This window comes from Cadophora gregata (genome assembly GCF_030347475.1).
Source record: "Cadophora gregata isolate MNR1 chromosome Unknown scaffold_6, whole genome shotgun sequence".
In the NCBI taxonomy this organism is placed as follows: domain Eukaryota; kingdom Fungi; phylum Ascomycota; class Leotiomycetes; order Helotiales; family Ploettnerulaceae; genus Cadophora; species Cadophora gregata.
In genome coordinates, this window is record NW_026695929.1 from 404,770 (window position 1) to 418,978 (window position 14,209).

The window sequence follows — 14,209 nt, forward strand, 5'->3', positions numbered from 1 at the left end:
ACGAAGCTCTACTATCTAGGAAACTACCTACTCGTTATATAGAACTTCCGACTTCCTGTGCAAGCCGTGCAAGACGTCTTGCAGGGCGCGCAAGCCCGCAAGCCCGTCTAGCAAGCTAGCACATCACGTGACCCATGTCCACCGTGATCAACATAACTATTATTATGACAACGAGCGTGGAGTATGGTACTACTCGCTAATTCGTACCATTCTCTTGTTGGTGCCATTCTCTCAATGGTACCATCAACCCTTTGGTACCAAACACCGACTGGTGCCATCCACTTGGTAGTACCATCAGTATTATGGTGCCAACCCGTGACTTGTACCAAGACTGAGCCTGGTTCGTGACACTATCCCCCTTCCAGCCTAGCGTGTCCTCACGCTTAAGTATGCCTAAGGAAATATCGACGACTGCCCACGGCCGTCTTCTTCTTTCATCATGCCACCCGAACGCTCAACCAAAAGAGTCGATCATATTGCGCTTGGGCGACAGATTGAATTGAGTGGAAAAATCATGGCACCCTGTACCAGATGTGAAAATGCGAATTGCAAAGACTGTGTGTCGCCCCGCGATCCCAAACTGACTCGGTGTGGTCGATGTGCCCGTCTAAACAAGACATGCGATGTGCGTACCGTGAACCGCATGCCGACAGCGTTGGATTGGGAGTCCCTTGACTCCCAGATCGAGAAGTTGGATGCCGAGGAAGAGGAGGCGATGGCGAAAATCCTTCGTTTGAAGAAACAGAAACGTTTCCTCTACGAAAGGCGGCAGAAGATGATTGCTGCCGGGCTGAACTCAATGGAAGAGCTCGACGCTCTCGAAGCGTTGGAAAAGGAAGCTGAGGAGAAGCGGAAGGCGGAGGAGGCACAGAAAAGTGCTGAGTTGGCAGGCGCGGAACGTCCTAGTTCCGGCGACGTCGACCCCCCCTACGACCCGACGGTCGGCCTTCCCTTCGACCCTGAGGACCCGCTCTGGGCAGACCTGGGTTTCGTTGATGGAAACTGGCAAGCAGCTTCGGGCAGCGAAGGTTTGACCTAGGTTCCCAAGTGTTCTCGGATTGTGGGTAATCCTTCCATTTCACTAGGTATTTGATGATACCGTACTTGTACTGACAATCCAGCAGTTCCTCTACTTCGTATTCTTCAAGCGGATTGATGGGTTCTGCGATTGTTTTTGGGGCTGGTGGTGCGCCCGGTGGTGCTTTTTCCAATAAGGATATATGGAATACTGGGAATACCTTCTTCATCGTGTTCGGCAGTTGGAGTTCGTAATTCAAAGGTCCTTTGACTTGCTTGATCTTGAACGGTCCTAATTTCTTGTGGTCCAATTTGTCGCTTGGCCGCTGCGTGTTGATGTTTTTCCGTAAAAGATAAACCCTATCCCCCTCCTGTAGCGTTGGCTCCTGGCTACGCGTTTTGTTGTAGTAGTGTGCGTTTCTTTCTGCTACGAACTGGAGTTCCTGGGATAATTCCTTGTGTAGGTCCTGAATCTTCTGGACCTGGATGCGAGCCGCATCATTATCCTCAACCGTCAGGTTGGGTTCTCTGTATGCGACAGGTTCGTAACCGTAGTTGGCGAAGAATGGTGTTACGTTGGTTGTTTCCGTGGTCGAGCTGTTGTAGGCGAACTCTGCAAGTGGCAGCAGTCCTACCCAGTTATCTTGTTGGTAGTTGATGTAGCATCGCAAGTATGCTTCAACGACTTGGTTCATCCGTTCATTTCCTCCATTTGTCTGAGGGTGAAATGCTGTTGAGAGTTTTCGTTTGGTTCCGAGGAAACTCGTCAATGCCTTCCAGAATTTGGACGTAAACAGCTTGTCCCGGTCGGACACTATTTCTTCCGGTACTCCACGCTTGGAGACCACTTCTTTAAGGTATACCTGCGCTAGGTCCTCGGCCGTGAGCGTTGATTTGACTGGTACTAGGTTCATGTATTTGGTAAGTCTCTCCATGATGACCAGTATCATATCATAGCTAACTCCTGTGGCCGGGTCTTTGGACATGGGTAATGGTCCAATAAAATCCCATGATATCGATTTCCAAGGTTGTGGTGGTATGGGTACTGTGATCATCTGCCCATAAGGTGCGTGCCTGGTTGGCTTGTTCCTGATGCAGGCATCACAATTTCCAACTACCTCCTTGACTACTGCGCGAAGTCCCTCGCCCCAGTAGCATCGCGAAATCCTTAGGTACGTTCTTCGTACCCCTTGATGTCCGTGTGCGGGTAGTCCATGTTGTTCCTGAACATATTCCTTGGTCAGGCTGGGCGGGAGCCACAGCTTCCCATTTACTCGCACGTATCCTTTCTCAACCGTGGTGTGGTTGTTGGTCTTCAGGAGAGACCTTTCGAGCTCCTGAGCTTTCTTCAGTGTTTCTGCCCAGGGTCCCTTGAGTTCTAAGGCCGCTGCTTCTCTGATGTGGGGGACTAAGTCCCCATTGTCCAATTCCTTGAGCAAGGCGGTTTCATTGTAGATCTTGTCTCCTTCGTACCCTGGCAGCCTGCTCAGGGCGTCGGCTCTGGCGTTGTCTTTTCCTTGCACGTACTTGATTACAAGATCAAAAGAGGCAAGTTCCTCGGCCCACCTGGCCAACCGTCGATTGTCTAAGACCTTAGTGGTTGTGAAGGTTCGAAGATTCATATGGTCGGTGTGGACGATGATTGGATACTTGGCTCCTTGCAGATAGATCTTCCAATGTTTGCATGCTTTGACGATAGCCATGAGCTCCTTCTCGTATATGTTGTAATTTTGTTCGGCTGGGGACATTTTTTCGGAATAGTAGGCGACTGGGTGTAGTCGGCCTTCCTCGTCTCGCTGTAGGTGGGCTGCACCAGTACAGGTATCCGAAGCGTCGGTTTCGATTATGCTTTCCCTTTCCTCGTCGAAACTGTAAAGGATTGGTTCCTTGGTGAATTCCTTCTTGATTCGTTGGAAGGCTTCCTCGCACTGGCTAGTCCAGGTGAAAGAGACACCCTTCCTGGTCAGGTTGGTGAGCGGTTCGGCGATTTTGGAGTAGTTTCGGATGAACTGTCGACAAAAATTGGCAAATCCCAGTTGGGATTGCACATCCTTGACGTTCTTGGGTGACTCCCACTCTTTCACCGCTCTGACCTTTTCTGGGTCAATGCTCATCCGTCCTGGGTTTATGACATATCCCAGGAAGGTGACCTGCTTGACCGAGAATTCACACTTTGATAGTTTCAGTCTAGAATCTACCTTGTGTAGGGCTTCCATGACTTGTAGGACGTGTCCTTGGTGTTCCTCGATGGTTCTCGAGTAGACCAGGATATCGTCCAGGTAGCATATTGCGAATTTTCCGATGAAGTCCTTCAGAATCTCGTTATTCTGCCTTTGGCATGTGGCCGGTGCATTCGTAAGTCCGAATGGCATCACCGTGTGTTCCCACAAGCCTGAGGGTAGGATGAAAGCCGTCTTCCATTCGTGCCCTCTTTTGATTCGGATCAAATTAAACGCGTTACGTTGGTCCAATTTGGTGTATACCGTTGCTCTGGCCAGCCTGTCCCGCAGGTACTGAGCATTGGGCAAAGGATACACGTCCCTTATCGTCCCATTGTTGATCATGCGATAGTCGCCACAAGGTCTTCCCTTAGGATCCCCTGCTTTCTTGGCGACTAACATGTTGACCGCGCATGGTGATTTGGACTTCCGAATCCATCCTTTCTTCACTCCTTGTTCCCGCCATTCCTCAAGCGTCCTCGTGGTGGCGTAATTATGGTAGCGAAGCTTCTCTGCAATGGGTATGAACCCTTCTTTGAAGTTGATCTCGTGGTCCCAGGGTTGATGTTCAGGCAATGCCCTCATGTCCTGTGGATCCTCGAACATCTTTGCGTACTTCCTATAGGGTACGGGCAGCTGTTCCCGTACGTCATCCTTCTGTCTGGGATGACCTTCAGATTCCTTCTGGCTGGGAATCGGACTCTCTCGTGTAGAGTCAATCGGCGTCATCCTTAAGGAGGCGGCGCTAGCCTCCCTTTCGCCGGATAGTCAACTGCGGCGACAGTTGCATCTATCAAAAGTAAGCGTTCTTGCTTTCCAGTCGATGCTGGGGTTGTGGCTGTTCATCCACATGGTTCCGAGGACGATATCGTGTCGTCCAACTGGGACAACGTCGAACGATAAGTACTCCGTGTGACCATCAGGCATCTTCATTTCGATGCTCGCCGTTTTGTCTCGCACCCACCCGTCAACCCCTGCGTTTTTCCCATCCAATAGGGTGAGTCTGTAAGGGCGTGGGTTGCGTATAATGGGTATGTTCAGTTGTTCCACCAGTCGTGGGTGAATGAACCTTCCCATGGCTCCTGAGTCGATCAGGGCCTTAGCTGTATTCCCATTCAGCTCTACTTGGACCACTAGTTGGTCCATCTCTCCGGTGGCGGCGAGTTCGGGGTAATCGAGGTGATCGGGGTACTCCTGCGGTTTTACGGGTAAATCCCTTTGTTCCTCGACGATTTCTCCCGTTGTCTCGTCCATCCACTTCCTTAAGCCTTGGTTGTAACTGATGAGGGTGTACGGGACATCCTCCTCAAGGTTGACCTGGCTCTGTATGGGTTCCTCTCTCGTCCTCTGGAATCGGAGGGGTTCCCATACTTGCTGTCTTCGCTTCCAATACCGTTTTCCGCTAGTCGTTGCGGTCACGACCCACGTATCTTTGACTTCCAGATAGTCGTCTAGCTGGCCATATTCCCGAGGCTCGGGTTCTTCCACAAGGCTAGCCGTGTATCTTTTAGATCGTTGGTCTGTATACTCGGTGTTCTCTTGGAATACGATGATCTCGGCGTCTCGGTAGACAACGACGCAACTAAGGCCTCGCTCTGGGGCATCGTGAGTCCTTCGCTTTTCCGCTAGGTCTGGCTTATCTCCCACGTGCATCCAGACTCGTCGTTCTCCGTTGTGAGAGCGGAGGGCCCAATTTTCGTTGATGATGGGCAGCCGGTCTGCCCAGTGATCATTAGTCACCTGGCTTTCTTGTTGGGTGTCCAGGGATTCTATATCACTGATTCGCTGGTTTTCGAGGGATTCGGTCAGGACTTCCTCCCAACCGTCGTCCTCGCTGACTCGTTCGAGCACTGCCGCTTCGCGGCGCTCGGTCTTTCGTTCGGCCAAAGCGAATTGTCGTTTGTCTTTAGGAGGGGCTTTCCCTCCGTTCTTGTTCTGAGAGCAGTCCCTGGCGAGGTGGCCGGCCTTGCCACAGGTGTAGCACAAGCCCTTCTCTCGTCGTTTCTGCTTCTCAGCCTGGCCCTTGCCTCCTCTCTCGGCCCCATCCATTTCCATCGGGTCATGATGACTCCGTTTATTGTTGGGGTGGGGTTGGAAGTTTCCTCCTCTCTTCCCATGTCGTTCCGGGAACTGAGGCTTCCTGTATTGAGTAGGGGCAAAATACCCTCTTTTTTCCTTCTGTCGTTCCTGGATCCGTTCGTCGATGGTTGTAGCCGTTTTGATCATTTCCTCCAGGCTGTCGGGTTTGTCGGCCCTGGAGAGTTCGTCTTTGATATGGTCCTTTAGGCCCTTGTAGTACTGGGCTTTCAAACCACTATCCGTCCAGTCCAGTCGCATGGAGTGACGGTGGAACTCGGCAGTGTATTCGTGAACGGATCCTCGTTGGCGGATGCCAAGCAGGTGTTTCTCGGACTGTTCTTTCTCGTTGGGGTCTCCGAAGACTCCCTTGATAGCCGTGGTAAATCCTGCGACGGTGCGGAAGATGACGCGACTCTTCTCGGTCATGGTGGTGGAGCAAGCTCCGGTCACATGTCGGTTGAGAAGGTAGTCGCTGAGGGCTGGTTCGATCCAGTGTGCTGCAGTGTCGCGGAGGAACGAGGCGATCCACAAGACCTTGAGGGATTCGGCCTCGAACTTGTCTCCGTTGAAGGCTAGGTACATCTGGTACTGGAGTACGAACTGTCCTAGCTTGGATCGTTGACCATGGAAGGTATCCGGTAGGTTGACTCGGGGTGGAGTAACCTTGTCTTCCTTCTTACTGGTCTGGGAGCTTTCTCCCACGACGGATCCTTCCTTAGGGGCCATTGTGTCTTGCTGACGATACTTCAAGTGAGGTGCTCAAAGTGTAACGTTTCTAACTCGGTCGGTGTCGTGAGTACAGACTCGTCGGTTGGTATCAGCTATGAAGTAAGGTAACAAGACGCTCGTTTCTCAATAGGAATTGAGACGTTACAAGCAGTGGTAAACTAGGTGTAAACTTGCTATTTGATTTGAGCACGAAGCTCTACTATCTAGGAAACTACCTACTCGTTATATAGAACTTCCGACTTCCTGTGCAAGCCGTGCAAGACGTCTTGCAGGGCGCGCAAGCCCGCAAGCCCGTCTAGCAAGCTAGCACATCACGTGACCCATGTCCACCGTGATCAACATAACTATTATTATGACAACGAGCGTGGAGTATGGTACTACTCGCTAATTCGTACCATTCTCTTGTTGGTGCCATTCTCTCAATGGTACCATCAACCCTTTGGTACCAAACACCGACTGGTGCCATCCACTTGGTAGTACCATCAGTATTATGGTGCCAACCCGTGACTTGTACCAAGACTGAGCCTGGTTCGTGACAAGGAGTCTAATCTTTTAAGCTACTAATAGGTAAAAGTCTATAGCTCTCTCTAGCTTAGATTCTAAGATAATAGCTACTAGTAATAGCTCTAGAGAAGTAGCTTAGTTACTTAAGCTATAGAAAGACCTTAATATAAAGCTATCCCGAATTCCTACGCTATATCTTAATAACACTAGAGCTAAATCTCTCTTAAAAGAACGGAAATTCTATCTAAAGGTAAAGTATATTAATATCTACTAATTCTATATTTAAGATGATATAGTTTTATATAATAAGTTAGTAGTAAAACACGTTCTAGGTAATAATAATATAGTAGATACTCTTATAAAGGCTTTACCTTTAGAATTGTTTAAATAATATAAGATATATATAGGGTTACCTAGTAATAACTGATTCTCTAATAATAACTCTAAGATTAATAATAGTTAGCTAATTAATAGTAGACTTGTATAAATTAAGGCTATTTCTAGTAGTAGAACTTATAAAAAAATAGAATATTCTTTGCGGAAAATTAGTCCTTTAATAAATATCTTCCTTAATAATAATATATAACTGCGAATTAAGTAAAACATAATATATAACTACTATACCTAATAGTTAAGACGAATCTTATTTCGTAGTTAAAAGAAGAAGGAAAAGAAATAGAACTAGAAGAGAATAACTTTTATATACCCTAGAGGCTAGAGAGAAGGCTAGTAAGGAATATCTTAGTAGCTATAAAAGGAAGGTACAAGGTAGTTATAAAGAAGGATAAATAAGAGTAGTAGGAGCAGGAGATTATTAATAAGGGAGCGATTTAGGTATACTCTTGTACTATTTTATATACCTTAATACTATAAAGTTACTGAACTCCTAGGAAAACAGGAGACGTAAGCACTATATATATACTAGTATATTATAGGAGTTAATAAGGTATAATCGGGGCTCCTTATATAATATAAGTTATTAGTAATACTTTAGCGATACTCTAGCGTTACTTCAGGAATATTTAGCGCTATACTACTTTAGAAGGCTCTATTTACTACAGATATAGAGAATAGGGGGGCTATTAGAAATATAGGGATTGTAAGCGTAGACTTAGTACTATAAGCTGTACTACTAAGTACGCTACCCCTTTATATAGGAGATTCTCTCTCTCTATAGTAGCTCCTTATGCAACTGTAATTATGACAGTCTCACGTGGCACAGGAGCTAACTAGCATGCTCATGACGTCTTCCACATCCTCGACCTCCTCGACCTCCTCCTCGATCCCCAGAGCTCAATTCGATGGGTCCAGACGCGTGACGTCGTGACTACGGGAGACGCGACGGAAACTAATGTATCTAGTGTAAGGTAAGGAACAAAAGTAATTGACTTCTTATTTTATCTTCAAACAACGTTCATTCTTTTTATCATAGTTGGATGTTCTTTCTCTCTCGTGTCTTCCTGCGTACCAGCAGAGCTTCCCCTACTTCCAAGATCCCATTGCTCTTTTCCAATAAACTGCAGCCGAGACTTTTGAGAGGATATTCATTCCTTTGTCAACTCGAATCTTCCTCCCATTCGTTGCAAAAGTCAAGCAAAATGCCTCCTAAGAGGAAGAGATCAACAGCACCCGTGGCAGAGAACGTTCCTAACGGAGTACATGAATCTCCGATCCTGCCAAATTCGACACCCAAAGCTCCTCCGCTGAAGAAGCGAGCCTCACGTCGCAGCCAGGTTGACACGAATCCTGACCACAATGCTGATATCGTCGATGGCAAATATGCACTTAGAGCAAGCCCTGACGCTGATGAGAAGGGAGAGGCGTTTGATGCTGCATCTTTGGCGAAAGTCGAACCAGAGCCAGAACCAATGCCAAAGCCTGCTGCGAAACCCAATGGGGTATTCAGAAAAGAGACAGGAGCAGGAGATGAAATGCAAAATGGTACACCACAAGCGAAGAAACAGAAGAGAAGTCCCACCAAAAGCTCAGTAGCTGCAAAGAAAGGCTCCGATGAAATTAAAGCGTTCCGAGCCGAACAAGCTGCGAAGAAAGCAGCTGAAGTGAAAGTCAAGAAGGAAGATGATGTTGATGAGTGGGATAAGAGACTTGATCCTGATGGTGATGAGGAGGGTCCTGCGGAGGATGTTGATGCGATTAAGCTGGAGGCAAGGAGACCGCCACCGGTCAATAGTGATTATTTGCCTTTACCTTGGAAAGGGAGGTTAGGATATGTAAGTGTCTTCTATAATTTACTAATAGAGAGGGAGAGCTGATCCAAACAGGCCTGCCTCAACACTTACCTCCGCTCCTGCAATCCACCAATCTTTACTTCTAGAACTTGTCGCATAGCATCAATCCTAGAACATCGCCATCCACTCAAAGACCCCTCTCAACCCGAACATGCAACCAAAAACCGACCAGACAAGACCAAGCCCGCATCCATAGAGCGAGGTCAACGTTATGTAGAAGAACTATGTCTTGCCAATATCCGAGATATCCCCAAAATGCTTCGCTGGAACGACAAATACGGCATCAAATTCATGCGTCTGTCATCTGAGATATTCCCATTCGCCAGTCATGCAGAATATGGCTATAAACTCGCTCCGTTCGCAAGTGAAGCACTCGCTGAAGTAGGACGTGTAGCTGGCCAACTCGGACATCGTCTCAGTACGCATCCGGGACAATTCACACAACTTGGATCTCCACGAGCAGAGGTAATTGCAAATGCAATTCGCGACCTTGAGTACCACGACGAGATGCTCTCACTTCTCAAACTTCCCGAACAAGCCAATCGAGACGCCGTCATGATTCTCCACATGGGCGGGACGTTCGGTGACAAGGACGCAACACTCGCACGCTTCAGAGCCAACTACAGTGCACTGTCTCCATCAATCAAAGCCCGCCTCGTCCTAGAAAACGATGACGTCTCCTGGTCGGTCCACGATCTCCTTTCTGTTTGTGAAGAACTTAACATCCCACTCTGTCTCGACTTCCACCACCATAACATCATCTTCTCTGCTTCCCACCTTCGCGAAGGCACACAAGACATAACCACTCTCTACCCACGCATCAAAGCCACCTGGACACGAAAGAACATCACCCAGAAAATGCACTACAGCGAGCCCTGTCCCGAAGCCATAACAGGCCGACAGAGACGAAAGCACAATCCCCGACCAGCTACCCTGCCGCCTTGTCCTAATGATATGGATCTCATGATCGAGGCGAAGGATAAGGAACAGGCCGTTTTCGAACTGATGCGTACCTTCAAATTACCTGGCTGGGAAACATTCAACAATATCGTTCCCTTCGAACGAGATGACGATAATAGACCCCTTCCGAAGAAAGCCAAGAAGAAGAAAACGAAGAAGCAAATCGAAGCTGAAATACAGGAGTTCGGCCAGGAAATAGAAGAGGAAGATGAAGTCATCAAGGACGTCATTCCAGACGAGGAGATCGGTATGGGCGGTAAAGAGAATAGAGTGTACTGGCCGCTTGGCATGGAAGAGTGGTTGAGACCTAAGAAGAGGGAGATGGCCAAGAAGAATAAAGGTGGGGACGAAGAGGAGATGTTTCGTAATCCTACGCCGGCGAATTTTAAGGCGAGGCAGGAGATTACGAAACGTAATAGGAAGCCGCTGAGTGAAGAAGTCAAGGAGAAGTTGGCTGAAGCTAAGAACGTAGAGGATGTGAAGAAAGTACTGGATGAGCTCAAGGAGCAAGAGGGTGCCGCTGTAGATGCGGAGGGGGAGAATGCCACTCCTGCTGTGAAGGCTAAGAACACAAAGACTGTACCAGCGATTAGTACGCCAAACAAGAAATCTACCCCTAAGCAGAAGTCAGTAACAAAGTCGTCGACGAAGAAAGCGAAGGGTGTCCCAACGCCGAGTGTGTCGAATCTGGATGACGAGGAAAGCGAGGACTTGAGTCTGCCTGAGCTTTCTGATGACGATGAGAGTGAAGGAGAGCAGCTTCGGAAACCGATGTTGAAACGAGCTGCGTCTTCAAGACAGAACGGAAGAGCGCGAGGCAAGAGAATGAGTTACGCAGAAGTGGAAGAGGATGAGGAGTTGTAAATACTCAAATTTCAACCTGTATAATTACCCTAAACAACACCTCGAGTCAGCTGCCACCAGCTTGAAATATAATCAAAGCCCAAGTTCTATTAATAAGCATCCTTAGAGTTCCAAGTCGCCTTCCAACTAGCATTCTCAGGTGAAAACGGCCACCCAACAAGCCCCATTGTAAGTTTACCCGCCTCAATCTCTTTCTTTTGGGCCTTGAGCTCATCTACATCCCAGTTCGACCACAGGAATTTACCTTTCAGGAAGCGAGCTTTTGGACTAGCGAGCCAGTCATTGAAGGTTGCTGGAAGAGAGACTATACCAAACCTTGATCAGCTATTCGTTCATCGTTCATTTTTGATTTGCACTTTCAAAAGACAGGAGGGAAGGGAAAGCGAAGAGACTCACCATCATCCTGAAACCCCACCGCATCAACACCACCCGACTCCTTATTTATATCCGTATCCACCACCCCAGGCTGCGTATGAAAGACCCTCAACCCCGGATGCGCCGCCCCCAGAAAATCCCACATCCTAAACAACGCCATCTTCGCAACACTGTACGCCCCAAACTTGTCACTGAAATTCACGTGCGCAGCAGACGAGTTCGTCTCGACGACTACCGCATCTGCTGCTGCGTACTGGAGGAAAGCCTGAGCGACGTTCAGAGCCCCTCGTAGGTTGAGGTCAACTGCTTCCATGAACTTGTCGACGTCGACGGCTTTTATGGGGTCTTGAGTCCCGACCATGCCGGCGTTGCTGATTAGGATGTTGAGTTTGCCATCGCTGCCGAGGAATGAGGCGAATGCGGCGTGGACTGCTTTTTGGTTCGTGATGTCCGTGGGGAAGGTGGAGATTTCGACTTGGGGGTATTGTTCCTGGATAGAGGATTTGGTGGAGAGGAGAGGTTGGGATCGGCGGCCGAGGAGGGCGATTCGTGACGCGCCTGCTTCGGCGAAGGAGAGGGCTGTGCGGGCGCCGATTCCGGAGCCGCCGCCTGTTATTAGGACGGTTTTCCCTTTGGCGGAGAGTTCTGGTCGGCTGGGGGAGAGGGATGGGTAGGTGTTGTCGTGCCAGGTTGGGGTTGGGGATGGGAAGGGGGCGGCCATGGTGTGAGGATTGTTGGGAGAGGATGTAAGTGTGGATTTCAAGAGGATTTTTTCTTATTTGATGATGATGGAAGAAGAATGTTTGAGCTGTTTGATGAAGAACTTACACTTGAGAGAGGAATCTCTTCTCACTTATACTTGAATTGAGAGGCGAAATTGTCGGAGCTCTTCAATTTGTGAAGCCATACTTGTTGATCTTTACTTGACTACAAACTACAAGCAATATCCCATGAACTCCATTCTGTCACCATACTTGGATCTTCATGAGATGAAAAAATTCCAAGTCTTTGTAATCGACGTCCTACACAAAATGTTCCGCCCTCGCTTAATTCAGGATATTGACAAAGACGGGATGCTTGGCATTTTACAATTTGTTCCGCCCGCCTCCTATGTATTGCTGACAAATGTGGCAGCTCAACCCTGTTTGCACATAGACATCGCTACTTCATCTAGTAACAATCTTGAACACAGTCCAACCTGCTCCGCTCTCATTCTAAAATGTCTGAAGGAAATGTTTTAAGGTGCGGGCAGTGTAACAAGCCCTTTGATAAGCGTGGGTGAAGCAATCCCAGATTCAGCTCCTTGAACATCATTGGACTTTGCTGACATCTATTGAAAAGAATCTACACTTAAGAGACACGGATACTATTGCCGGTCTCGAAAAGGTGAAAAAATAGCAAGCCGAGTTCGGTCTTGTATATCGTGTGCCAAGAGGAAAGCACGCTGTGATAATAAGCGGCCGGCCTGCTCGAGGTGTATGCTCAATGGCATTGAGTGTCATTTCCCAACGAAAGCCGCCGAGAAGAGCTTACCGAAGATCCATCAAAACAATTTCCCGACTGTACAGCAAGATATAACTTCGTTTCTGGCTCCAGAGCCTCCCATCATTGAGACGCAATTGGAAGAGAGTCATTATGGTCAGGTGATTCAGCAAGATGAGATTCTATCAAACCACAACTCTCTCAACGTCGGAGATATCTACCAGCCCTGGGATCTCCCACACCTCAATTTCGCCGACTTACTAAACACTCAAACCATCAACGATTTCGAACAAGACCCCATCCTGGATCCACCATCTCCAGCACAAAGATCCTCGAGTCCAATCACCCACCTCCTTCAAACCCGCCAATCCACAAACTCATTCAACTTCTCTATACCACCATCACCAGCGTCATCTATACGAATCCTGACCATCCGACCAAGACCCAAGCCCAGCACGCAAAGAATAGCTAATCTCCTCTTCCACAATCTGAAGTCTTTTCCGCTTATGTTGTCGCGACAGGGGACGCTCCCGCCGTTCATTCACCCGAAAATGGTTTCGTCTGATGGGGGCTATTCGCATGTTGAGCCGCTTACTAATTGTATTAGCTTGGTGCATATGATTAGTAGTGGGATTCAGGGGAGTAGGAAGTTGTTCTGGAAAAATGTTAGGTTGGAGTGTGAGCGTTTGTGTGCAGAGGTATGTTCTTCACAAAGTTGAGAGGAAGTCACTGAAGATAGGTGTAGCATCGGGAACTTGACAGTGTGGAACTCGTTGCTGGCATGCAAGCGTTAGCTATTTACATGCTCATTCGACTGGATGAAGGAGAGACAGCCGACAATAACTTGGACTCTCTTTTAGTGACCACTGTGATTGTAAGTGCAACTCTCCGTCTTCACTCAATCCAACCCAGCTGACAACAACGTACTTAGGCCATTTACATTCAACTGTCCCAGAACAAACCACCTGGCTTTAATCAATTAGACTCTTCGGGCCATGATCTCAAATCAAGCTGGGAGGCATGGTTACATGAGGAATCTAGACGAAGGCAAGTCGTTACCCCATTCCATCCCTGATAGCCAACAATCCGAATCGAGATTTGACTAACTGATTTCTCTCTATATAGACTCTCCATAATCTACCGCGCCCTCAACATGCTCATCTACTTCGAGCCCTCCAGCCTCTGCGAACTCCAATCGGATCTCATCCTCGCACCCCTCCCAGCCAAGAAACAACTCTGGGAAGCCACCACCGAGATAGCCTGGAAAGCTGAGCTAGATAGCCCGCAGACACAAAAGGAGTTTGGATTAGCTAGCGATGGGGAGTTGGTCAAGCTGATGGAAGGGCAGAAGTATTGCGGGAATGCGGCTTTGCTTTATGAGGCGCTCGGGTCGTGTAGGAGATCGGCGGGGGGGAGAGAGAATTGGGAGGAGTGGTGTTTGGGGATGGATGGGTTTGGGGGGTTGGTTATGTTGGCTGCTTCGTTGGTTGAGTGATGGGGCGTATATTTGATGGGAGAACATGGTATTCTCAGGGTTCGGCGATGGTAAGCTGAGGTTTACATAGATTTGCCTCCGCAACATCTTAACATAAAGTATTTTATCAACAATTCGAGAGATTCGCACTGCTGTAAGCGAAAGCTCGTTTACTCCATACAGCCGACCTTCCTATCACTCAACGTTGTAATATCCAGCGTTTGAAACCCGTAACTTGCTCTTACTCGACTCCCACG

The 14,209-nt window shown here is 48.3% G+C and overlaps 4 protein-coding genes across 5 annotated transcripts; 3 read left to right on the forward strand and 1 right to left on the reverse strand.

Annotated features, from left to right (window-relative positions):
• Positions 1-439: 439 nt before the first annotated feature.
• ONS95_011957 (uncharacterized protein) lies at positions 440-1,039 on the forward strand (the record flags this gene model as incomplete). The annotated part of the gene is made up of 1 exon (XM_058505561.1): positions 440-1,039. The coding sequence occupies one exon, from the start codon at positions 440-442 to the stop codon at positions 1,037-1,039; it is 600 nt and encodes a 199-aa protein (XP_058358083.1).
• Positions 1,040-7,754: 6,715 nt separating this feature from the next.
• Positions 7,755-10,885, forward strand: MUS18 (UV-damage endonuclease). 2 transcript variants are annotated; one of them, XM_058505563.1, is made up of 4 exons: positions 7,755-7,915; positions 8,167-8,779; positions 8,831-10,789; positions 10,847-10,885. In XM_058505563.1, the coding sequence occupies exons 2-3, from the start codon at positions 8,417-8,419 to the stop codon at positions 10,619-10,621; spliced, it is 2,154 nt and encodes a 717-aa protein (XP_058358085.1). In that variant the 5' UTR covers positions 7,755-7,915; positions 8,167-8,416; the 3' UTR covers positions 10,622-10,789; positions 10,847-10,885. The 2 variants fall into 2 exon arrangements, with proteins under 2 accessions (XP_058358085.1, XP_058358084.1); XM_058505562.1 differs by having other exon boundaries at positions 7,755-8,779.
• Positions 10,627-11,941, reverse strand: ONS95_011959 (uncharacterized protein). Its single transcript, XM_058505564.1, has 2 exons — positions 11,018-11,941; positions 10,627-10,925 (listed from the first exon to the last, which is right to left on the reverse strand). Exons 1-2 carry the CDS (start codon positions 11,715-11,717, stop codon positions 10,711-10,713), a joined length of 915 nt encoding a protein of 304 aa, XP_058358086.1. The 5' UTR covers positions 11,718-11,941; the 3' UTR covers positions 10,627-10,710.
• Positions 11,942-12,133: 192 nt separating this feature from the next.
• On the forward strand, positions 12,134-13,973 carry ONS95_011960 (uncharacterized protein; the record flags this gene model as incomplete). The annotated part of the gene is made up of 5 exons (XM_058505565.1): positions 12,134-12,270; positions 12,338-13,176; positions 13,224-13,352; positions 13,410-13,525; positions 13,604-13,973. The coding sequence occupies exons 1-5, from the start codon at positions 12,216-12,218 to the stop codon at positions 13,971-13,973; spliced, it is 1,509 nt and encodes a 502-aa protein (XP_058358087.1). The 5' UTR covers positions 12,134-12,215.
• Positions 13,974-14,209: the final 236 nt, after the last annotated feature.